A 26,585-nucleotide genomic window follows, 5' to 3' on the forward strand; every position below is an offset into this window, starting at 1 on the left:
TGTTCCCATGTTCTGTGATGCATCATGCCAAGAAAACTGACAGCTAGGGACATTTTGTCCCATCATATCCTGTACAAAGAGACACACACATTACCGTTCTGAGTGAGTTTGGTAGAACAGAGGAATGATGTGATCCATAGGGATTCCTTAGTGCCTTTCATAGTTTGGTTGTTGCCGGGCAGATTTGATTTCGCGAAGGGCAGTTTGAGGTAGCGAGCACAGTCTTGCAGGTTAGCGTTCTCCTCACACTGGGAAACATGCATGAAAAAGATCCCTATTTATCATATTTAATAATTAACACATTATAACACAACCAAACAAACAAATATATGTATGAATTCTTGCAAAAAGAATAGCAAAAAGAAATATTGATATATGATTTTTTTGTTTATATTTATTAAATTATAAACCTACACATATTTATACATGTATAAACATACAGACCAATATATTCGTATATGTACAGTATGTAGCATATGGTATATCATTTAATTATAAAAAAAAGCAAAATTCATTTAAATAATCAATTTAAAATAATAATGATATTTTAAATACATTAATTATCAGAAATGTATACGAAAATTCTTATTTTACTATTTAGAAGTGTTATTTCTTGTGAAATATTACAATTACTACGCAATATAATCTAAAAATAATTAATAATATAAAAAATGACTTTTTATTAATATTTAAAATTTACTTACATTTTTATAAGTTAAGGTAACACCAACAATATGCTACATAATGTATATATATATAAATATATAGGTCGATATGTTTATATATGTATACATATGTGTAGGTTTTTTATTTACTTATGAATATAATCAAAAAGATATCATATCAATATCATATTGTTGAGCGTTCCCTAACCCAGTCATGTTTTATATTATTATTATGTTTAGATTATATTATGTAGTAATTTTAATATTTTACAAGAATGCCCACAGCTAAATAGTAAAATCAGAATTATAATTTATTTATTTCAAATATTATTATTTAATGTTTAGATTTATAATTATTTTAAACTAATGTATTAATGAATTTTGCTAAATCTTTTTTTTTTTTTTCATAATGGGATACTAAATGTACTTACTTAGATTAAATCATATATAGACATATACTGTATGTACGTATACACTTCCCCTAGGGAATTTTTTTAAATATATATAATTATTTATTTATTTCAAGGAAAACTTTAACATTTTGCAGAACTTCATGTTCAACAGAAAGCACAAAGTCATATGGGATTGTAGCGAAGGTAAGTACAATAATGACAGATTAGTTTTATTTTTGGCTGAACTATTGCTTTAAATAGCCTCATGCAATCGCTCCACATTCTGTCAGCAGTTCTGTTGCCTCTAGCAGAAATGCAAACAGCTGACTTATTTCTTTTTTTTTTTTTATCATGTATCTTGCTCAAACGTACTGTAAAAGGTCAGCAGAACTGCTGTCGTACATGAACAGTGACACAGCTCAGTGCATTATCACAGGAGTCCGTGATCTCTAGTGTTACGTCGAGACTTGTGTGTAAACGCTGGAGCAAACCGGCCTATTTCAGCAAGCGTATATAGGCCACGAGAAGCTCACAGCATCATACTGGGCCTGTTTATGGGCTAAGCCTTCCTGAGGCTACACACATTGCTTCATATACACAAATAACAGTCATTTTATAGGCTGTACATGGTTAGACCTAAATGAGACATACGTTAAGACTGGTTTTTAATTGCAATTTTACAAATAAAAGTATACATGGACATGACTAAACTGCAAAAATGGGTCATATTTAAATCATCAGCAAAAGATTTGTTAATGAACTGGTGGAGTGTGAGGGGTGACAGTACAACATGACACAAATAGCAGCAGTTCTCTGTGTCTGTGCATGCATGTTTGTGACCTCTTTTGAGCCTGTTAAATCCACAAACACTTCCACGGTCTGCAATTAGCAGAGCAAGCGTGCTGTTAAATTGGGTGTGCTGCAGGGATGTGTTTTCCGACGTGGCTATTTAACTCTTACACTTTTTAATGAGAAGCCCCTTTTTGAATTCAGGGCTTTTCCAGGCAGAAAAGGAGCATGCAGAATGAAATAAGTGTCAGCTGGGACAATTTGTCATTTGATGTACAGTTGCTCTTAAATTGCATTTGTTGCAGAAAAGCCAACGAGACATTTTGACAGCTGTACCTTGTGAACGATGAGCTCATGGGTGCCGTCGGGCAGAGTCCGCCCGTCTTCCTGCATCAGAGGAACGAATGAGAAGCCGAACAGTTTCTTTTCCCCCTTGTCTTTTGCTGGAGAACGCAAACACTGTATTTTACAAGCCAAATCCATTTAAAACTACTTATCAAGAAAATACAGTTTTTATGCTGGAGTTTTAGGCCACTACATGTCTGACACTTCTTGACAATGTCAGGAAAAATAGTCACAGCCATACAGAAAATATTTTGTGTTTTGGATGCTGATGTTGATGAGCAATACATTCATGGTAAACCAGTTATCAAAATGTAATGTTTAAATTAACAATTAATATACCTTAATGACTACATTATCTAGTCTTGTCGTAATTCCGAGGAAGAAAAAGTGGATAATGTACAATATTTTAAAAAATATTCATGGAATTTACCCATTTAAAATAGTGTTTACACTTTTTAAATAATGATTTATTACCTTTTTACATTTATTTGTTATGTAACTGTCTTCGCTAACTTTGTTAAACCCAAACCTTTGGATTTATTTTTCTCTTTGAGTCATGAGACATAAGTGTCTTTAGGCAGGAAAAAAGAAACACAAAAACCAATGTCTCACACATTCAAAAGTCAACTACTGAATAATATAAGAAATAGGCCGCACATGGCCAGTGACATCATTGTTTCATTTCATTTGCACAAAAACAAAGCCACATCAACATCATTATTCTGAATAAAAACCTTGATTCTCAACCCTACTTCAGCAGCAAAACTTGCATAAACCAATTTGGACCAGCACAAAAATTCATAGAAGTGGACAATAGATCAATGAATGGTGTCCTTCAGATGATTGGAGGTGCTTCGGTGTAAAGGAAGTCAAATACAGCACTGAATTAAGCACACATGTTTAACTGGAAATCATTTGCATAAAAAAGACCCCAAAATACCCCTTGGTGATCTCCACTTCTGGATTACTTCTTGCCTATATTAAGTGCCCATTAGTGATGCTCTGACTCACACGGCTCACTGCTACATCTCCTCCACTCTCCAACACTCATTTGTAATTCAGCCAATTTAACTTCCTCTCTCCAGCTCTGCATCTATTAAGTGTGGGAAATACTGTCTTGCCTCAGTCTTAAGTGAATATGAAATGCATCCTAAAGCGAGGAACAAAAAGACCAACGTTTTCTCATCAGTTGTGTCTGACTTACTGGAACAGTGGCGGAACTCGAAGCGGACATGAGAGCCCCGGAACATGTCGACTGGGATGGGCAGCTTGATTAGCTCCGCCCACCGCGGGCTGTTGTTGTGATAAAGCACGAAGGTATGATACTCATCTCCGCCCGGCTCGCCCGAGCCCACGGCCACAAACCCCTGCAGAGAGACAAAGCCGACACAGACTGAGTGTGAGAGGATACGGAAAACCACAAACCTCTCACCGATCCACCTCGATGGCTGTTTGTCAGACATGACTGTGAAAACTCTGCATGCCAGATTTAGATGAGCTACTTGACACTGAGGAAGTGATCTTTAATGCCGTTTCATATTACCTTAGCATTGCGCTTTTAGTTCTGGTATCTTAGATAGTCTGTACTCGTAAGAAAGCGAAGGGGAACAGGAGACATACCTTGAGGATCTGTCCATCGGCGTCCAGCGCGTAGACGGTGACCTCTACGTTCCTCGCCACACTCTTCCCTCCCTTCTCGAACTCGCCCTTCTCCAGCGTTATGTAGAGATCATTTCTCATCTCACCTTCAAGAGAGCAACATGTTATTTACTTATTTATTTTTTAATTTAAGAAAAAATGTTAAATCAAACAAATCAAACACACAGACACACTGAAACAAACACATTTTGCCCAGTTTAACTATTTAGCTTCTACACTAGAGTGACTACGGGTTAAATGCTTTGATCAGTGTCTCAGTGACCAGCATGGTTTTTCAATGTTAAAATGAAACCATAAGACCCAATATGAATGCCTTCACACAGGCGGTGAAAAATATCAAACAACGTTTTACTATGTACATTGATTCCTATGCTGTTTGCTCAGCAGAAAAACCCACAGACCAATAAAACTCAAGCTTTTTCTCATATTTCTGGGATTCAAATTGATTCTGGAATGAAAAGGCACTTCAAATCAACTGAGAAGAAATGCAAAAACACATCTCTCCTCAACAAGCTGCGTGATTTGAAATGTAATACTATACACTTCAGGTGTAGCTCCATGAGCTGATGATAAAACACTGAAAGTTATCACAATTATGACAGAGGAGCACAAACACAAAGTTCATCTCTCCCAGAGGTCCTCAGCAGGTGCATACTGGGACACATGGATAAGGTCACTAACAAATGCACACATTATCTATCACACAGGAAGTGTATTTACATGCTCACACCTTGCCTTTTTTCATGGTCCACCCATGCATCGACACCCTAACCTCAACAGCTCGGCATGCACATTTTCACAAAGATGCAAATGCAAATGTTACAGCAAAAGTAGGTAATGAACTTTCATGTCGAAGAAACATGCACCGGTCTATTTTCTGACACTAAAAATGTATGTAGATGCATGCACAGTTGCATGCATTGTCCCATGCAGCATGGTTTTAAAATGCACTGTGAGCTGCGGGTCAAGTTTTTAAAGCATGCAAACGAAGGGGACAAAGAACTCGTAGCACCGAGCAGAGGAAGCAGGGTTCCTGTACGTGTGTGTAATGCATTTTAGTGTCTGCAGTCCTATTTCAAGACCCAAATTCAAACCAGTAGTCATGCCAACTAATGGCCAAATAACAGTTACTGTAGCAACAATCAGAAAAAAACCTAAGTGAGTTTCCTGGAAGATGGAAACGGGGCTATATGTGAACACACTGAGAAAGAAGAGAAGAGCAGCCTACAGCAAAGAACTAATAATAAATCGAGCAGCCATAAGGCAGGGTTACTGCCAGCGACAGCACATTCATCCAGGAGGCTTGTGCAACCAAAACATCTGGGGCAGTAATGGAAAGACGGAAGGAGAAAATAGTTTCAGACGCACGCAGACTGCCTGATGAATGCCGCACACAAAAATGGTGAGAGCTTCTCGCACTTGCTCTAAGTTAGAGTCTGGTTGCCTTTGTGGATTCTATGGGAGTCAAGGTATACTGAAATCTATCAGTCTGATGGGGAAGAAGATCAAAGTAGAGTGAGGCTAAATTATATAGCATCAAAATTATCTCTATTAAATAAAAACTCTATATAAATATCCAACTCATTTTCTTGAGCATGCTTGGATATTACCAAATATAATACATTTAAATCACAACTTATACACACATTTCCCCATAATTTTGTTAGTTTGGAGAAACTTTCTGAAGGCTACAAATTAGAGATTTATGGAGGCAGTGATTTGTTACCAATTATTTTAAATCATTTTATTTGTTTTAATGCATTTTGGGCACTGGTGATGTTTGATATTGATAGCTTGCCCAAACACTACTCATTTATTAATTTATTTAGTGGACCAGACTGTATGCTGATAGTCAAATATATACATAAGTCATATTACAAAGAATGTAGTCTCAGCTTAATATGTCATTTTCTTTCTTAAAGTTACACTACCATTCAAAAGTCAGTAACATTTTATCTAAAAAAGAATGATAATACTTTTATTCAGCAAGCATGCATTGAATTGATCAAAAGCGACTTCTATAATATGTTATACAATATTTTTATTTCAAATAAATGCTTTTCTTTTAAGCTTTTGTATTTATAAAAATAAAACAATTAAATATACCTAAAACATATATATCAGGATTTCCAAAAATATGAAGCAGCAAAATTGTTTTCAGCACTGATGATAACAATAAATGGTACTTTAACACTAAATAATGATGCTGAAAATTCAGCTTTGATCACAGCAATAAACTACATCTTCAAATACATTCAAACAGAAAACAAGTATTTAAAATTGTAATAATATTTCACATTATTATTGGTTTTACTGTATCAAATCAATGCAGCCTTGGTGAGCATATAGGAGATTTATTTTAAAAACATTTAAAAACTTCTCAGACCCAGACATTTGAATGGTTGTGTATACAAGCATACAAGCAAAAAAAAAAAGTCGATTTTTTTCACCTGGCATGATGACATCAGAGAAGCCTAGTTTTTTGGTAATGGACACTCCTCTGGTGAAGAGCACCATGTATTCTCTCCGCAGCTGCTCGATGTCTCCATGCAGCAACTGAAGTGCCACCGCCAGACCTGGATTGAACACACACATCCAAACAAACACCGCATAATATGAGCTAATTACAAATGATTATTCACAGATTTCTTGAATCAATCACTTAATGAATGGACCTTTACCCAAAAGACCGACACTGAGAAAACTTTGCATCTGCACATATGAATATTCACAGGTATTCATTGGAGAGCACATGGATATTCATTAGAAAGCTCTGAATATAATAATCCTCCCAGACTCGACTCACTTGTTTTGAGAGGTTGTGATAAATGTCAAGTTGGCCTGGTTGTATTCTGTCCAGAAGAGTTTTGGCAGTGTTTCTGGTTAATATCGGAGCGATTTGCATTTGGATAAACTGCGCTTCTTTTGTGACACTAGTAATGAATATTCACATGTAATGATGTGGAAGTGATGTGATGTACCAAAAAACACATTATCAGCCCAGAACTGCCCACGTCAATAAACCACCTTTTATAAACCACATCAAAATGAATGAGATGATCAAGATGCCAAGAACGCTCCGGATGGATAAAAACAACCACTAAGTATTTTAGTTACTTGAAATTAAAATGAACATTAAAAGATTATTTATTTTAATAATAATCATTATTAAATTATTGAAATTTAACATTTAAAAGTGAGGGGGAACATTTTTCAAAATATGAATAAAAACTATTTCAGGCCATATTTAACCTGTTTTCCTTGTCGTCTGAGCAGTCAGGTCTGAGTTTTGCTGAACACTGGAAAACTGGGCGTCTTAGGATGAAAAGGCCATCGGTTCATGACAGTAAAGTGCTTCTAAAACATGCATCGGGGTCTGTGCTCATGCAGCTCTTAATGATGTTCTGAAACAGTGCCGAGGTTGATCATAAACCTCATCTGGCACATACTCAATGGCAAATGGCTTTATGCTCTATAATCGCTGTTTGATGGCACAGGGTCAGAGAAGTATTATTGGAAAATTATTCAATTACTGAGCTCACACAACGTCTCCATTAATCACACAGATAGATTCAGAGTGTGCACATGGGAACTGAGCCAATCTAAACCTACCCAAATAGAAATGTTATGTTACTAGCATGTGTTTTCTTCTCAGCAATTATATATATATATATATATATATAATATAATAAAATATAATAAAATATATATATATTTATTTATTTTTTATATTTTTTTTAGCCCTTTAGTATTGTCTCCGATCAAGGCAACATTTTTGTTAAAAATTTTTATAAAATAAAATTACCATTAAATAAAGCAAAATAAATTATAAATGTAAAATTAAATTACAATTTTAAATTTACCAATTAAGGTAAAATTTGAAATAAAAATGTTACTTAAAAATTACATTAAATTAAGACAACATTTTAAATAAAAATAAAATAACATTAAATACAAATCATTCAATTAGTTCAATTAATTAAATAATCAAATGAAATTAAATTAAATTTAATTGGCTCTAAATTAACAAAAAAAAAAATATATTTTTTTGACAAGTACTATACATATTCAGTGCTCTCTAATGTAACATTGTTCTATAATTACAGTCCAAGTACAGATAATTTATTTTCAGTCCATTATCATAATCATTATCATAATGTTTTATAAGGTCCTGATAAAGCTGTTTCTTTGTTCTGCTCAGCGTAACTGATGTGGTAGAGATTAATCTAATAGAAATGTCACATCTCATAAGTGAGTATCATAGTAAGGATGTGATCTCATTTCCACCGCATGAGCAGCCGTTTAACAAACCTGCATCGAATAATTTCATACATCAGCAGAAATCATATCTTTGTTAATTAAATCTGAAATTGATCAAAATGCATCTTTTGTGAGCATTACTGCTCACTGTTTGCTGAATAAATGACCGTGAGTCAGTCATAATTAATGTCTTCCCTGTATTTGTGATGTGATTATTCAACAACGGATGTGGAGGTGCTGCGTACAATTACAAGCTCTTCTCAGAAAATGCATAAAGCGCAAAAAAGCTGCAAAATCTGGATGCTTCTGCTTCTTCATGTGCATCTCTTTTTTTTTTTTTTTGCCGGAATAAAATGTATTACCATGTGTAGCTGTTTGGATAAGCCACCCTGAGGGTCTTTTCATGCTTCTTCAGATCTAAAATTATTAACTTCGAGTCATCATGCAAATGAGGTTTCTGGGAGAGCTGAGCATCTTTATAACACCGCCAGACACCACTGCTGGCGAACCGCATACACAAGCATTACAATGAAAATGGGGGCATTTAATTTAAGGGGAAAATACACTTTATAACTTTATACAATACAATGTTTACAATTACAGTCCACTTATAATGTTTATTAATGTTTCATGCACCTAAAACAGTATTAATTGGGGTTTTCATGACCATTTTCCAGCCCCCAACAAAAAAAGGCTGTTACTGTATCTTTAAGAATATATGCAAAAGACCTCTTTTCATGTAACCAAGTAACTGGACATTATAATAAATGCTGATATGTAAACGTGGGCAGACTTATATTAATGGTCATTTCTAACGCACCCGTGTTGGATCCTGAGAGGTTGTATCTGGAGTTGACTTTCTTTATGATGTTGTCGTGGATTTGACTCCAGTCGCTCTCTGTGTTGCAGCTGCAGAAAAACAAGGACAATCAGAGCACTGGATTCAATCACAGAGACACACAGATATAAAGGACAGCAATCATATTAACATCCTGAAGGACTGGCCATGAGCCAGCTGATAATGTGTGGGTGAACCAGAGATCTAGAGCCAAACTCATCTGTCTGCCGTCCAGTACAAAGTAGGCCACACTATTACAGATCGGGGAGACTGATTTTCATTTGTGTTTCTGGTACCATCTCTTTAGATCACAACCATTATACTTTAGTATTGCATAGAAAAATCAGCAATAATTCAGAAAACATACTCAAATTTGATTGTGGAGTAGAGAATATAAGCTATAAAAATAAGGAAAGAGACTTTAAAGACTTTAAGGACAAAACCAATTTAAATTAAAACTCATCTAAGACTATTTTCATGGCAATTAAATCTGGTTTTAAAAAGATTAGATAAGAAGAATTTTATATATAAAGAGTATCTACTCAAGATTAAAAAAAATACAAAAGAAAATGAAAAAGTTTTCCCGTTGACAAATTAATAAATAAATTTAGAAAGTTTTGTGAATAACTTTTTTGGCTGATTATCTTTATTAAATAAAAATAGAATTCATCTGTATTTTAATTTTTAGAAATTTCTCTTTTTGGAATTATAATATTTATATTTTCAAATTTTTATAATTATAATTTTTTACTTTTTAAACATTTTTTTTTTTTTGTTTCATGCCATGTTTTTTATCAAATACTGTTTTCATAGCACAAACTGGTTTAAACTGTTTACAAAAGAAAAAAAAAATGTAGCCATATTTCAAAGGAGATCAATTTTATGTATAAAGAAAACTGCACATACAATTTTCTATATCCAAGCTTAAGCTTTTTGAATAAAATCACTGGCTGACTGTTTGAAATGAATTTCTAATAAAATGTATGATTTGTTTAGTACTTTATTTTTTCACATCTTTAAATATTTTAGGTGTATCATGCATTTTCATAATCTAAAATTATTTTCATGGCAAATCACAATTTTTTTAAAGATGATTACTGAACATGAACACCATCCATTCTGACCAATCAGGGGAAAGGGTAAGTCTGATGCCAGGAAGTCATGAGTTCACAGTCCTGAGGTGTTCTGTGGTTTGTTGTGTGTGTGTGTGTGTGTGTGTGTGTGTGTGTGTGTGTGTGTGTGTGTGTGTGTGTGTGTGTGTGTGTGTGTTGGGGGGTCACTCACGCATAGAGCTTCAGCAGGTGGTCATCTTTGGAGTCAGCAGTGAGAAGATCAGCGATGCTGACCACAGCACAGCCGAACGGACGTCTGTACTGCACATTACTCGTGTTCTTCTTCTCTCCTGCACCCATCCTCCCTACACACACACACACACACACACACACACACACACAACAATCAGTGCTCATCACACGCCTGCAGGCTCTTTGGCATCAGTAATTATTCAGTGGACAAATATGGGCTTTTACCAATCCTAATGATGTGTACCACAATATACACGTCTTTCCTCAGGTCGCCGCTGCCCAGATCCTGAATAAAACATCAGCGACAGTGAATCAGCACAGATTACTCTGCATGATTACTCTGACACTGACTTCATCCCAACACTCACCACAAAAAGTGTGCATTGTCTTTCAGTCTTCTCGGGGAACTTGGGCAGACCGTTTTTATTGAGTTTAACAAAGAACCTTTCACTGTAAAACAAAGAGAGAGAACAAGAGAAATGCTTTCAGTTTATACAATGAGTTTATTCTGCTGTTTAAAAACACAGAGCTCTCAAGCAAGAGCATTTTTAAAGTCTGTGAGAACAAAATATTGCATGTATCATTTTTGGCACAGCAAACTCAACGCTGTTAAATTCACTTTGTCTAATCAAATATTTACCCAGCAAAATCTCATACATAAAACGGTTTATCATAACGGTCAAGAAACTAAGAATTTGTAAAGCATGTCATTAAAACAAACAAGTGACAAACCACAAAATAAAATAAAATAAAATAAAATACTTTAGAACATTAACACAATTATATTAACACAAAAATAAATTTGGGATAATAATCATAGTAATACCATTCTTTTGTACATGTAGCATGGTCATAATATGTATATTGGATAATATTATGGTATAATCATAAATGAATTCACAATCAAAAAAATCACAATCAATTCAAATCATCAAATAAAACACACACACACACACACACACACAACAATCCACTAAAACAAAACAATTAATGAAATGAGCTGTCAATTCAAGAGAATAATGGGACAGACACTCGTGTGCTTTGCCCTCCTAACTCATAATCCAGTTACATGACTTTCACAGCTCCATGATAAAAAGAGGAGCAGGAACAATAGCTGGCAACAGAAATCGAACAAAACTTGTGAGTTCAATCGGCTCAGTAATACACACACATTCATGCATGGACTTCACACAAACAGCATGTAATTAACTGTGTATTGTTGCGATCCCGGCGTCCCATCACCAGAGGCAGGAGCACAAAGACTGTTTTGGCCTTTGACACGCAGCTGCAGGGCTGCGATGGCTTTCTGAAGAGGCGTCTGTGGACACTGGGATACTGCTATCGGCAGACATCACGCCAACATTTCCATAACACACAGACGGGTGGCTTTCTTTCCCTCTCATCCCAGAATTTGAGATTTCCTCCCTTGATGCCAGTGATTGTAACACAACAAGTTCAAATGGGACTCTATACGAGCCCCCGTCTCCCTCCGGATAAATCTGGATAAATGGACACGGCCGGAAAAGTGATCCCTGTATGTCTGAGTGGATATTTTAACCGTGCCACAAAACGCTCTCGTGGGAACAGAGGGGGAGCTGTTACCCAGAAGGCTGTCAATCAGCACTTTGTACACATCCTGTGGCAGAAATGAAGTGAAACACAGATAGATGCTTTCACACACACACTTCACACACTGACTGACACAAGGGGCTTTTAGTTGCAGCACTCAGACTGTCTAAAGAAAAATGAATACAAACAGCATCCATGGTAACAGCTCTCGCTGTCCGTGCGCTGCTGGACGAAACTGGTAACATGAGCTGCCTAACACCAGCACTGATACTGAATCACTCCAGCCAGAGAAACGCTGCAGGATCACTACATGTACATAAAAAAAAAAAAAAAATAGAATTCAACTTTTAGTTTGTGATTTAGAAAACAATTCTAATTGTAATATAAGAAGTATATAAAATAATACATGAATATAATATGATACAAATATACTTATTATAAATTATAGTTAAAATTTAATTAAATAAAAATAAATAAGTATTTAACATTGGTTTGTAAATAAAAAAAAACCTTTTTTATTTTTACAAACTTATAAATAATAATTACATTTTACATAAAAATAATAAATGAATATATTAAGATGCAAATAAAATAAAAGTTAAATGTATTATAAAAATAAACAATTATGAATAATAATAATAATAATAATAATAAAATAGTATATACAATTATAAATTAATATTATATGACACAAATGTACTTTTATTAGAAATTACTATTATAAATAGTAATAAAAATGTACACAATACATTAGCATAATAATATAATAATATTATTTTTAATATTAAAAAGTTAATATTAAATTAACTTTGCTGCTAAATTACTAAATTACAGGCGATTAGAAATAAAAATAAACTAATAAATAAACTAAAGTAATACTAGTATGCAACAACATGGTATTTTCAAATATTAATGTTAAATGCATAAATGTAGATGTTCATTCCATACTCAGAAGTATGTACTATTGTCACAAATGTGCAGTATTGTCTGTAACTGCACATTAAATGCATTTAGTGTAAAATATTCAAATTGGGATGCAGCCCTAGTGATTCTGGGGAATCTGGGCAGCAGTGTGATTAAATCCACAGGAGCTGTCAGGATGGACATTGAGCAGATTCGAAGCCGCAGGCCAGTCTGGCAGAGGCTGAAAAAACGGGAGCCTCCATTCCATATAGAAACAAAAAAGATGAATAATTAACTGGAAACCAGCCAACTAAGCAGGTAGGAAGATCGGTGATGGATCAGAGCCACATTAATATTCTCCTTCCAGACTACGACAGGGACTGAGGGGAAAAAAACTCAATCAATGAACAGAGGGACAAAGGGAAAACACTGAGACAATGTGACAAATGCCAGCAAGCAGCTGCGGAGATGGTTACAGTCTGTAATTAACCATTAGGATGAGACAAACAGGTACACACACACACACACACAGCCTCCACTGCAGGTGTGTTTCCCTGATGAAAACTGTTTATTTGTTTTTCATCTGTCTGGTAGCGGCCAGGAACAAACACAGGAGGAAGGACACGTAATGAGGTTATGATTGACGAGCACATCCTGGATACAAATAGACTTTTCATTATTATATCGCTGTGGAAGCTTGTTTAGGCCACGGGATTAAAAATAAATAAATAAGCTATAACGGCAGGTTTTTATCCCACAATTCAGACAGTTTTTATAAAGTTTATAGAATTGAGAAGAAGTGAGATAATAATGCAGAGATGCTGAAAAGTCCAAACTGTGAGATATAAACTCGCAACTGCAGGAAAAAAGTCAGAATTGTGGGATAAAAAGTCATAATTCCCTTTTTATCTTTTTAATCCACGGCGGGATGAAAAAATCAAAATTGCAAGACATAAACTCATAATTTCAAGACATTTTGCAATTCTATATGTATTTTTTATCAGAATGGTTAATTACTAACTCAGAATTGCAAGAAAAAAAAAACCTTTGTAAGAAAAAGTCAGAAGTGGGCAAAAGTCTCAATTACCTTTTTAATTTTTATTCTGTAGCGGAAACAGGCTTCCATTAAAAATCCTGTTTTTTTTTTACTTTCTATTCATTAAAGAATCCTTTAGTGTTGTCAATTGGAAGAAAAGTTTCTTGAGCATCAAATCATGCATTGATGCTGAAATTTCTGCTTTGCATTACAGAAATAAATACATACATTTAAAAATAAATATATTCATATGTATAACAGTTATTTAAACTGTTAAAAATTAATGCAGGCTTGGTGAGAATAAGAGTCGTCTTTCAAAAACATAAAAAACAAAAAACTGTACAGACCCCAAACATTTGAACAATCTAAATCGACAGAATGTAAATCAAAATTTTTCATGCATTTATAAGCATATATAAATGATTGGTTAGACGCTCACCTGAGCGGTTTGTTCTCTCGACTATCATAGATGAAGAAGAAGACCTCCAGCTCTTCACCCAGGTTTGAGCTCATCAGACTCTTCAGATGGACAAACAGGTGATGTGTGCTGACAGGAGTCGGAGTTTCCTTCTTTCTGTGTCGATTCTCCATCTATCAATCCAAACACATACAGATCATTGCAAGTGATGCATCCATTTTTCAACAAAGCGAGACATAAAAGTAACCCAGTGACACAATGCATGTAAAGATCTAACTTTGCAAAGTGTTTCTCTTTTTTAACACCAAGAAAAGCAGGAAAAGCTCTGCATAACATCTTCAGAAATGCACTGAATTTTCCACTGAATTCTAGCATCTCCATGTTCACAGCACGACTCCTTTACAGCCAGCCAAATCTAATTTGTTTCAGTTAATATGCTCCTTTCTTTGCAATGACACCACAGAGTGCAATGTCAAATGCACATCACTGCACACATGCTTATTTTAAGTGCACATTCACACCGTTGTTGTGTAACAAACACACTTCTCACAGGGGAGCATCATCTATTGGATGTTTAGATTCGTTGAACCGCACCACACTCTGATCACACATCTCTGTGTTAGGACACTCAGGTGTGAACAGGCGTGACGTGAAATATAAAAAAGGCCAACAGGAAGTGCATATGCTCTGTGTGTATTCATGAAGACCACAGAGACAAACACTAATGAACACGATCATTTATTATCATACTTATTATGATAAAGTTATTATGATTGCAACAAATTAAACTAAAAAAATGGCATGTGACCTTTAAAGGGGGGGTGAAATGCTCGTTTTCACTCAATATCCTGTTAATCGTGAGTACCTATAGAGTAGTACTGCATCCTTCATAACTCCAAAAAGTCTTTAGTTTTATTATATTCATAAGAGAAAGATAGTCTGTACCGATTTTTCCCGGAAAAACACGACCGGCTGGAGGCGTGACGTGTGGGCGGAGCTAAAGAATCACGAGCGCGAGTAGGCTTTTGCGTTGAGAGCATTTGGAAGCTGTGCCTGTGACATTACCGTGAGGGAAAAACCATCATCCAAAACAAACCATGGCTAACAGTCAGATTCAGCCGTTTATTTATGATCCAGAATCAGATCCCGAGGCTGAAACTGAACGAGAGCAGCAGCAGCAACGACTCGCTCCGAGCGGGGCTCGAACCCGGGTCTCCGGCATGGGAGGGGACGCACTAACAAGGAGGCAGAGATATTTGAAGCAGTTTTACTCACCGCCTGCGGTTCCAACACACGATCGTGACCCTTTTTCGTTGGGATTGCATCATCCCTAAGAAATAAACGATGTGCAAATCCATCGTCAAACTGGGCCTTGTTTGTAAAACAAGCATTTTCGAAATGCAGGGAACAAACAAAAACACTTGCACAACTCCATTGATGCTCTGTAAAAATAAACTCCATCCACTGGTCCCTTAATGCTGTTTCTCTTTTGGTAATCTGTGCAGGGTTGTCTTGCCCTGGCAACAAAAAACACACTTCTTTTGTGACTTTTCGCGACGCTCTCGCTCTGATCAGTGAATGCCTGTTGTGCTCTCAGTGCTCTGCTATACGGGAGCGCGCGCTCTTCTGGCAGACGTGCCCTTAGGACCCATATAAGGAAATTCCACTCCATCTAACGTCACACAGAGCCATACTCGAAAAAAACTTTCCGAAACTTGTGACAAACCGGAAGGAGTATTTTGGGAACAAAAATACTCCTTCAAACGTACAACTTAATTTTTGAAACTTTGTCCATGTTTAGCATGGGAATCCAACTCTTTAACAGTGTAAAAAACTCAGTATGCATGAAATAGCATTTCACCCCCCTTTAAGTATTTCGCAGATAATTAGCATTGGAAGTTTTGCAAGCAATTACTCAAGTAAATAGACAGTCATTAGGGTTAATGAGTCCCAAGATATGTTAAAAACGGTACGTCAGTGTTGTTGGTATTACCCACAACCCCCAGCAAAACAGAAAAGGAGGAATTTACAAAGGAATTTTTAGAAAAAGCTATTTTAATAGGTTTTAAATGCATAAACATACCTGCCAACCTTGATGAAATTTTATGAGTACTACAACCCCCCCCCCCCCCCCCACACACACACGAGCGAACCTTACAGCCCACCGCCAATGTATGCTCCACCGTTGCACACACATCTGTGAGAAACCTATGAGATACCTAACACTATAATACATATTATACTAGGGCTGGGCGATATGGAGCAAAAAATATATCTCGATATATTTTGCTATATCTCGATATACAATATATATCTCGATATCTTTACAGGAAAAATAACCCCCCTAAAACTACTGCAAAAACAAATATGCCAAATATTACATGTTTAGGGCCCTATGAAACGTTTTATTTTTTTCTTCACCATATGCTTTATTGTTACCTAATTCTGTTTTAGCATGTGTAATTATTTAAATAGTATATATTTAATATTTACTTAATTAGTTAAAAAATCTTAAAATAGCCTTATGTGAAATTTTTTCCCTTCAGAAATTCTGTGTATTTACATTTTGTCAAATGAAGGCATAAAACATTTATTTAATTTATCTTTTAATTATTTAAAATTAAGCAAACTTTATTTTTTGGTAAACAAAGGGGATTTACTATTAAAAATAAAACATGGAAGAAATGTTGTGTGATTATTCCTTAAAAAATATGTTCATTTCATTTTAATAATAGTAGTAGTGGGCTATCTACATTCTGCTGTACAATAGTAATAGATTTCTGTCAAATACTTTTATTTTGACGGGTTTATCTTTACAGTTCTGTGTATGTGATACTACAGTCTATGATGTGATATGAGCTAGTTTTACTCAAATCAAACGGTCAGATGCTCATGAAGTGACTCTCGGTGCAGTTCTGGAGATGTTCCTCATGTGTTCACATCTTTATCAGTGAGAGGAAAGACGCTGAAATCAGCGCGAGCATCACGCGCTTCCGTGTGTTTAATGAATGAAGACGCGCTTCTGCGCCATTCGTTAACACAGACACGCAGAACATGCAGGATTCATATTTAAATAGACTTTTCTGGGTTAATATTTGCAGATATTAGTCTATATCGCGATTTGATTTAAGTGCATGACCTACTTTTGATAATTCATTCAAAATTTAACCAATTCCGTGACATTCCGCGTTAAACTGTAAATACCGTTTTTATGACTAGATTCCGTCCGCGTTTTCTGCATCGCGGAAATCGTTGGGCCCTACGTTAGACATCTGCCTTCTGTTCGTCCTACGCCTTAAAACCGAAGTATCTCCATATAATGGAGCCAGTTGTCCTTTTGTTTTTAGACTTAGTTTTTTAGACTAGTTCTATACACGCGAAGGGAGTGGGGACAAAAGCAAGGAGGCGGGGGCGAGCGAGCGGGGGCGAGCACAGCACAGAGAAGGCAAAGAAGCAAAGTGGCGGAATCAGAATTAAATATAAACAACATATCGATATATACGATATGTCAAAATTCATATCGTGTTTAAAAAATATCTCGATATATTTTAAATATCGAGATATCGCCCACCCCTATATTATACACATAATATCCTTTCACCAATTAAGATTTAGTAGTTACTCCATAACATATACAAGTAGACCATAAATGTTATACAATTTCTGCAATCACTCCGAACATTTTGTACTGGAGGAATAGCCCATGGAAACTTCTTCCACCTGAAAATCTTGTCAGAAATAAAAGTAAACTGAGGACATTCTTTCTAAATAAATAAATCAAAACATTAAATAAATGTGCAAAACCAGCAGTTATCAATATCAAAATCAGTTTGCTAAAAACAAATAACATTTTTTTAAATAATTTTCCATGCAAAGTGTTTAAACTTTCGCATTATTTAACTTGTTAAAGGTTGCAGATTTGGCTTTTTTAAATAGTGCATCAGTGAAAGTCTCTTTGTAACAAATGCTGCCTTTGGAGGCAATCATGACGTTTCTTGTCACCAGAGAACTAAACATCTCTGTGCTCATATTAATAGATTATTATTAATGTTGAAAAGAGCTGAGAATATTTTTTTTCAGGTTTTTTTCGGGGGAATTCATTGAAAGAACAGCATTGTTTGTTACATTTGTTACAGTTACATTTATTTGTTACATTTATATTATTTACATCAAGCTTTTGAATGGTATAGTATTGCATATTGTTATTGAAACTTCATGATGTTTCACTTGATTATACATTTAGTCAGGAATTATAGTTTGGAAAAAGTCTAACTAGTAAAATGTTTATATGTTATGTGAAAACTAGTACAAGTATATAAATAAATAATAAGAGACTTACTCATGTTTATTATCTCTGCTGAATAAAGTGCTTCATTCTTTTTTTCTGAGGAAATCCAAATCTCAAATACTCAACCACATCACAATATTGGGGTGACTTATATCTTATTCCTCTCATCGCGAAGCAAACAGTAAAATAAAAATAAAAACTTTATTTAACATTAGAATCTGAATAGACCGTCCAGCGTGGGGGCGTGGTCGAATTAGAAGATAATGAAGGGAGATGTGAAAAATGGACAAGACATCGCGTTGTTTTCAAATGGATTACTTTATCACAGAATATCTGTTTTCGGCAGCACTTGTTTAGTTTTAAAGTAAACATGTCAATCTTTCTATAGATATATCTCTCATGGCTCTTCATTGAGTATTCACCGAGTTACAGTTCATTTTTATGACGTGTTTGTAAATGAAGATCACAGCAGACAAAGGCTGCAGACAGCACACCTTGTTTGTTATCTTTATTTTATAAGTGCACAAAGTTTTGTTGTTATTATGTCTGTATACAAATAAAAGTAAACCCTTTACAGATTCGATTTTGCTCTGATCTGTACGATCAAAACTGAAAGTGTAATTTAAGTTATTTTAGGAGTTATCAGGAGAAAATGACTCATAACGCGTATACGCGTTAACCGACTCAAGAGGGTTGAACAGAACACTTCAAAACGAAAGAAAACAGACGGCTCTCTGCTTATGTAACGTTAATCCGTATGAAATGTGCATTTTTCTGGCTCGTTCAGTACTGCGAAGATCGCGAGACAGCATCGTCAACTTTATCTTTGCAGTCAACACGACATTGATACAGAAAACACTTGTTTATTAATAATTATATTCATAAAATATAAAATATTCATAATCATTACTTTTGCCGGTTCTTTGTGACAGCTTTTAGGTGCGTTATTGGCAGGGCCACCCTTACATGTTAGCCTACATGAACACGTGAACTGAACTGAGTTCGTCACAGCTGGACTGCTTGTTATGATGTCATGTCAAGGTCATTTTTATTGTCCATAAATTCAATTAGGCTAAATATAGCCTAACTGTTACCTTTATCTTACGTTAATCAGCACCTGGCCTGTCTAAAACCTTCTAGATTTCAAGCCATTCCACCACTTTTCTAACTGCAAACTAAGCTTGTGGATAGGAGGGGCAGATGGGCGGTGGGTTAAAATGCACCGCTCTGATTGGCCGAAAGCTTTTCACTCCACTTACATGCTGTGGATCAGCGGCAGAATCAGCGTCATAGATCGCATAGAAACTGAAATCGGCGAAATGCGAGACGCAACAAAATGCGTACCTAGAGAGCAGCGAATCGTACAAGCGTACTTATGGGTCAAAATGCGTGCAAAGTACGAAAAGTGCGTACATGTTGGCAGGTCTGCATAAACATTATAATGTAATAAATAATAAATAGCAATAATAATAATAACATTAAAAATAATGCATTTAATAAAATGCTAACACTTGTAAAATAATTAGGGTATATAATATTATATATAATATATAATAGGGTAAATAATGAAATTGCATCCAAAATAATATTAATGCATGAACATAATAACGGAATAATTATTGTAATAAATTATAAATAATAGTGTATTTTAAGATAATGGCTTTAAAGAAAAGCTAACGTCATGTAAAATTATTTTGCTATGTAAAAAAGGTACATAATTAAATTGCATCCAAAATAAAATACAATATTTGTATTCATAACAGTTACCATTATGAAATAATTATTTTAAGTAATAATAATTATAGTACTGTGATAGAATTATACTTTATAGAATGTATAATAATGAAATAAAAATGATAATACTTTACAAAATTATACAATAATAAACTATAAAACTACTTTAAGTGCATCCACAAATTAGATTTTAACTTACTGTAAGGTGTTGTACGAGTAAAAACAAGTACATTAATAAAAGAAGAAAAGGTAACTCAATCAAAGAGAGCAGTACTGCCTCCTTTGTGAGTAATGACGTTAACAGACGCTCAAATAACAGAGTTTTAATGGGAATGAATAGGCTAAAAAAGATTAAGCACTGGAATTTCAATAAAGACTTTATTCCTTGTCTGGCAGGCCGGGTCAGATCACGGAAGGCTCTGGACTCTAAACCGCTTACTTTCACATCAAGAACTCCAAACAAAGACCACCTGTGCTCTGATAATCTGTGTGTGGGGGTAATAATTATCATGAATAATCAACCAAGCCAAACCAAACCAACAAGAAATCATTCATGCTATCTGGTTCTAAAATGGACGAAATCAGACAAAAAAATAGATAGATAGTCTGATTTACTGTGCATTTATAGTTATTGCCATGTTCTCCCACTCTCAATCTTACGGATTCTTTCACACACACACTCTTCTGTGTTGCCGTCTGAATCCTCAGCACTAATTAAAGTGTGTGTGGTGCGACTGTGTGACCTGATTCACTCCCACACTATTCATCACAGCTCTCTGGGTATGTGTCACCGGTAATGAGCTCAGTCTAAACACACACCAAACGCCTGCTATTCAACCCCAGCTAAACTAGACCATCATAGCACAAAATAACCCAAATAAATCAATAACAACTGCCAAGAACTTCGACAGCCATTCATCATAAACGCCAGTTCTAAGTTTAAACAAGATAAAGCTGTCATAACTTTTGAGCTCAAATGATTTTTGGGGCCGTTAGCAATAAGCAGGTTGCAAACATTCACCTCGCGTTTCATCGCATATTCAGCTGATGGCAAAAAGCGGCACATAAACCACAGAGACAGGGTGCAGTAATGGAGTCTGGCCGCCAGCGGAGGGCTATTACATTACATTACACAGTACTGGGACACCTCCGGTCACGTTTAGCTGAGGTAATGCTCCTCATAACTCAATTATATCACAGTAGAGATTCCCCGCTGTCAACAACCCTCCAACCGGCGAGCAGACTTTCACATCCATGACGGCTGTAATTTTCTGCGGCGTATCTTGTCTGTGCGGTTCAGAATTACTGTCATTTCCCCCATGGGGCCTGTTACTCGAGCTGATGGGAGCGCGTGAGGCTTTCATCACAGGCCTCTTGCGTTTAACAGAATGCGATTAAGTGGCTAAATCGGGGATAAAGAGAGATCTTTGATAGACTGAGGAATGCGGTTGTTGTGTGCAGGCAGGAAAACAGACGTACCAGACGGTAGAGCTCGGTGATGCTGATTTCATCCGGGTCCACCATGCTGAACTCCCTCCTGGGTACCAGGTCCAAACCCAGCTGCCTGTGAAAGGTGGAAATAACACAGTATCACCAGTCAGTGTCCATCATGTCCAGCAAGTGAAAACGTTACATATAGGCACACAATCAAAACCAATCCGTAAGTTTCTGGTTTTTAATAAACTGTTGCGTAAAGCTGGATTTTGAGTTTTTGATGTGGACAGGGATACCGAACGAAACACTGCAGAATTATAAACCAAACAAAAGACCAAGATCTTATTAGGCTCCCCAAAATTACAATAATTAAATAAGAATTTATATTTCACATAAAAAAAAATTAAACATTTAGGCCCATATGTCCGTATTTTACATGAGTGAGTATTTATGTAATTTGCAATATTCTCTGTGGAAATTACCATCAGATTATAATCATTGGAATTAATTAATTTACTTCTATTTAAACAATTTCTTTTTTTTACAAAAAAATATATAATATATAGAAATACATTTGTTTACATAAATTATTCTTATTACAAAAAAACTGCTCTTTTTAAACTTTATTATATTTTGTATTCATTCAAAAAAAAGAATATTTTAACAAAAATAGTAGCACAACTGTTTTCAGCATTGGTAATAATAAGAAATGTGTCTTGAGAACCATATTAGCATGATTTCTGAAGAATCAGATGACACTGAAGACTAAAATTCCCTTTTGCATCAGAAGAATAAAAGACATTTAAATATACATTAATAAAGACAATTTTAAGTCATAACAAAAATATATATATATATATATAAAAATTGCTCCTTTTGCTGTATTTAGTTCAATTTTTGTCAAAGTTTTGTTGAATTACGGTAAAATGATTCTAAATGCAAATACGTTTAACTGTCACAAAAATAAATGCAAAAGCAATATCTCTCTCTCTCTCTCTCTTAACGGTTCACTTATGTTTCTGACCTTGACCATGTTTGTGACAGGTGTTTTGTGATTAACCTTGATACCGTACTCACTCGTTGCCCCAGTCCAGACGTGCCGTGATGTGCTGTTTGACGTCCCTCATGCGGTCATGGGTCAGGTGACCCACCAAAACCTGCCGCCTGAGGTCCAAAATCTCATTCATCACATGCCACAGTCTGTGAAACAGATCTCCTTCATTTTTCTATGGGGATTTAAACAAAAGATTGGAAAGATAAATGTGAAATACATGGGACCATACAGTTTTGATAAGGGGTTTATATTGTTGTAGCACACAAATATAATGACCTGGTGTAAAAATAATTCAATAACATTCCCCCACCCACAACAACATCTTAAATAAAATACATGAATATATTCCGCCTGACAGCGTCTGTGCACCCAGAGTTCATGAAGCCAGCGTCTGGCTGTGGGCGGACTGCTATATTTGCCTTAACAGTATTTACCACAAAGAGCTGCTTCCACATGGCTCCCCAGTCCCTCAGTGTGGACGTCATCTCTGTAATGACAGAGTCTTCGGTCGGCACCACCATCTCGAACTGCCTGTGAGTCAAATGTGGGCGGCACACAGCACAACAGATATGAGATACACCTCATCTGCTTCTGCCACAGATGCTGTACACTTCGTTAATCAAAGGAGAAAGCAGATGTACAGTGGAGCGCTGGCGCTTTCCTTCTGTTCACCGTCGATACGTTCATTTAGCATTATGTTCAAGCACCGTAGTCTCTCAACTGATGTCTGTGCACCAACGAAATGTCATAATATGGTTTCAGAAAATCCAATTCTATTGTAAGGAAGCAGCTAAAACAATTATGTGGCCAGATACTGTATGAATCAAGGCTGGGTGTTTTTATTGATTAAGTCGAATGTAATGTTTTGCCACAATTTTAGTTATGTTTTTAACCTCATAATGCATTCAATATCTGTATATGATCCTCACATTCGGGGTAATTTGGTTGCTTTGTAAAAAGTCATAACTAAAAATGTTTTTAAGTTTAACCATATTGTATCTGATCAGCAACTATATATATATATATTTTTTTTTTTATTACCACCATGTTTTTACTGCATTTACCCATTTTTTTATTAATAAAATTTGAAATTAGCATTAGCATAATTTGTGTGGTTCATGTTTAATATTAATCATGTATGGGTTTGTGTGTGTGACCCTGGACCACAAGGTAATTTTTGTGATTTTTAATAATTAAAAATTAGGTTTTAATATATTTATGGTAGGAAATCTACTAAATATATCCATGGAACATGATCTTTACTTAATACTGTGTGTGAGCTAAATATATTTTAGAAAACTTTTAATTGTTCTTACTGAAAAATCCAAATCAAATTAAACGGTTAATGGTGTGTGGAGTATTTTTCATTTTCTGGCAGACTGAAAACTACTGGCTGTACTGCAGTAACAATATTAAACAGTTGTGTAAAATGTGCATGTTTGCACTTTACAAATACATGCCAGATATCTGTGATTACACAAACATTACTGATATCACCAAACTCCAGTTCAATGTCTCCATGGGGGGAGATTTACTCCAGTAAATACTAAAACAACACAAGGACCAAGCTAAATACTAAATTACTTCGTCTTTCCTTCAACTCACCCTTTATTCTTGATATAAGCATTCTTCAGATGGATGTAGCTGCATGGGAAAATGCCCTAATAAGAAAGAAAGATAGACAAACAGATAAACAAACCAAAATAAAAAATGAATACGCCTACTAAGAATCAAGGGAGCAAACGGGCAGAAATAAAGCATGATATTGTCTTTGATCCGTGCGTTTCGGCTGATGGTATAGCTGTGATATTTCAGAAACTGAAGATAGCATCCGACACAGACATGACTGATAAAAGACTTACCTTGGCATTCGGGTTCTTGAGGACAAATCCTCTGTACCAACCTGAAACACAGATCATTTCTGTCACTCTCATCTTTAATATCAGCCAAATGTTTCCTGACTGAGCCTCATCATAAAGGTACTTTTCAGAGGATGTTATCGAACAAAACACAGCAAGTAATGTTGGAAATGTCCTTAAAGGGACAGTTCACCCAAAAATGAAAACTCTGTAGTCATTTACTCACCCTTAATTTGTTACAAACCTGTATCAGTTTCTTTTCTATGTTGAACACAAAAACAATATTGGTAACCAAAGAGTTGACTTAAGCCATTGATTTTCACAGTATGAAAAATCACACTATGGAAGTCAATGGCTACCGTCAACTTTAGGGTGAGTAAATGACAGAATTTTCGCTTTTGAAAATCCCTTCAAGTACGATAAATCGGACAGAACTCGAGACGTGTGTCAAGTGTATGAATATTAAAAATGCTTCTTTCTACTAAAAACCATCCAACCACGCAACACTAAATATAGCATCTAGAGTAATAAAACGGTGACTGCAGTATTTGTTTCACCAAGTTTTAATAAATGCAAATGCTTGTTAAACACCTTACTGTAGGACACCAACTCTATCCTAACACATCGGCCAACTAACCAAACTTGGTCTCGTTCGACCCACCACTGAGACGAAGCAATGCTTTTACCAGCAAGATACCATCAACCTCAGGATCACTTTGACTCTGCACTTTGACTCAACAGATGTGAACATCTCCAGCACTGATAAAACCTTCTGCCCACTGCGAACCAACCCAGAATCTGCGCTTCCTGGCAGAAAGCCGAGAGGCAGACTTTGAAGGTGTGAAAAACAGGGGGCCTCTGGACGGTAAATGGTGTAATAACAGCAGCTGAATACAGAAACATGACGACTATCACCTGCAGTCAGTCAGGAACTAATCATTATGTAGTTTCATATCTACTGTTAAGATTTGTGTTCTCCTTCACAACATTTCTAGTGTTCTCCAACCCGAAACCAGCTCTCTTACTCAAAAAACAGGAAGCGCATGCACCAAGAGAACAAAGGAGTGTGTCTTCAAAGGGTGGAAACAGGAAATGGAGGAGTTGAGTGCGGGTCACAAAAAAAGACTGGTTTCAAATCCTCCCCTTACTTAAAGAATGAGCGGTGGTGCAGGTGTCTGTGTCAGCAGTTTCTCAAATCAAGCCTACCCTGATGAAAAGACCCTCTTAGATCACAATGAGGTTCAGTTCTGACTGGTCATAGTTGGTTTCTTGCTAATCCACAAACCCTCTCACATACATACACACTACCATTCAGAAGTTTCAGATCAGTATGATTAAAAAAAAATTTTTTCAAAGAAGTCTCTTCTGCTCGCCAAGGCTGCATTTATTTGATCCAAAATACAGCAAAAACAGTAATAGTGATTTATTTTATTTTTTTAATAATGGTTTTCTGTTCTTCAGAAATCATTCAAATATGCAGATTTATTGCTCAGTAAACATTTAATAAACATTTGAACTTTGATTAATAACATTTATCTTCCAATCCAAAACGACATATGCTGGTGACCAGCTGCTGGGTTTTTCAGTAGGCAAGCTCCAAGACCAATCTGGCAACATTATACTCGAGCAACCCTGCTGACACGAAAAAAACACCCATACCAGCTTAGATGGTTTAAATCAGCTGTTGAGCTTAAACTACCAGTTAAAACTATCACTGATTACAAGTTTTCAGCACTTTCATCCTTGTCAAGTTGATCTACCCACAAAAATCAGCTTGTGTGAGCAACAGACCAGCATTGTACATCTTAACCATTTTTGAAACTGAAGCTGGTCCAAACTGGTGCAAACCCAAAAATAGGGTTTATACTATTGGAATAAATGTAAAAGAGGGCTGACATCGGTGATTATGTACCTTCACATTTCTCCAGGATCTGCACCGTGTCACCGATCTCCAGAGGCAAGCCATGCTGCACCATTCCTCGAAAACTGGCCAGCACTGCAAAACAAAAACAAAAAATAAAAACTAAACCAATAATAA

General features: G+C 35.7%; 1 protein-coding gene across 3 annotated transcripts in view; it reads right to left on the reverse strand.

Annotated features, from left to right (window-relative positions):
* The window catches only part of LOC113060228 (dedicator of cytokinesis protein 4-like), a 90,506-nt gene that overhangs the window by 33,707 nt on the left and 30,214 nt on the right, over positions 1-26,585 (reverse strand). For all 3 annotated transcript variants that reach the window (XM_026229161.1, XM_026229145.1, XM_026229153.1), the window contains exons 2-17: positions 26,460-26,543; positions 24,551-24,591; positions 24,294-24,349; positions 23,123-23,219; positions 22,712-22,860; positions 21,680-21,764; positions 14,200-14,351; positions 10,621-10,702; positions 10,478-10,538; positions 10,233-10,365; positions 8,931-9,019; positions 6,301-6,426; positions 3,812-3,936; positions 3,396-3,558; positions 2,183-2,289; positions 95-248 (exon numbers count right to left, since the gene is read on the reverse strand). In XM_026229161.1, coding sequence (XP_026084946.1) covers positions 95-248; positions 2,183-2,289; positions 3,396-3,558; positions 3,812-3,936; positions 6,301-6,426; positions 8,931-9,019; positions 10,233-10,365; positions 10,478-10,538; positions 10,621-10,702; positions 14,200-14,351; positions 21,680-21,764; positions 22,712-22,860; positions 23,123-23,219; positions 24,294-24,349; positions 24,551-24,591; positions 26,460-26,543 — 1,704 coding nt within the window. The remainder of the gene's footprint in view (positions 1-94; positions 249-2,182; positions 2,290-3,395; positions 3,559-3,811; positions 3,937-6,300; positions 6,427-8,930; positions 9,020-10,232; positions 10,366-10,477; positions 10,539-10,620; positions 10,703-14,199; positions 14,352-21,679; positions 21,765-22,711; positions 22,861-23,122; positions 23,220-24,293; positions 24,350-24,550; positions 24,592-26,459; positions 26,544-26,585) is intronic.

Source organism: Carassius auratus, chromosome 4, assembly GCF_003368295.1.
Source record: "Carassius auratus strain Wakin chromosome 4, ASM336829v1, whole genome shotgun sequence".
Lineage (NCBI taxonomy): Eukaryota > Metazoa > Chordata > Actinopteri > Cypriniformes > Cyprinidae > Carassius > Carassius auratus.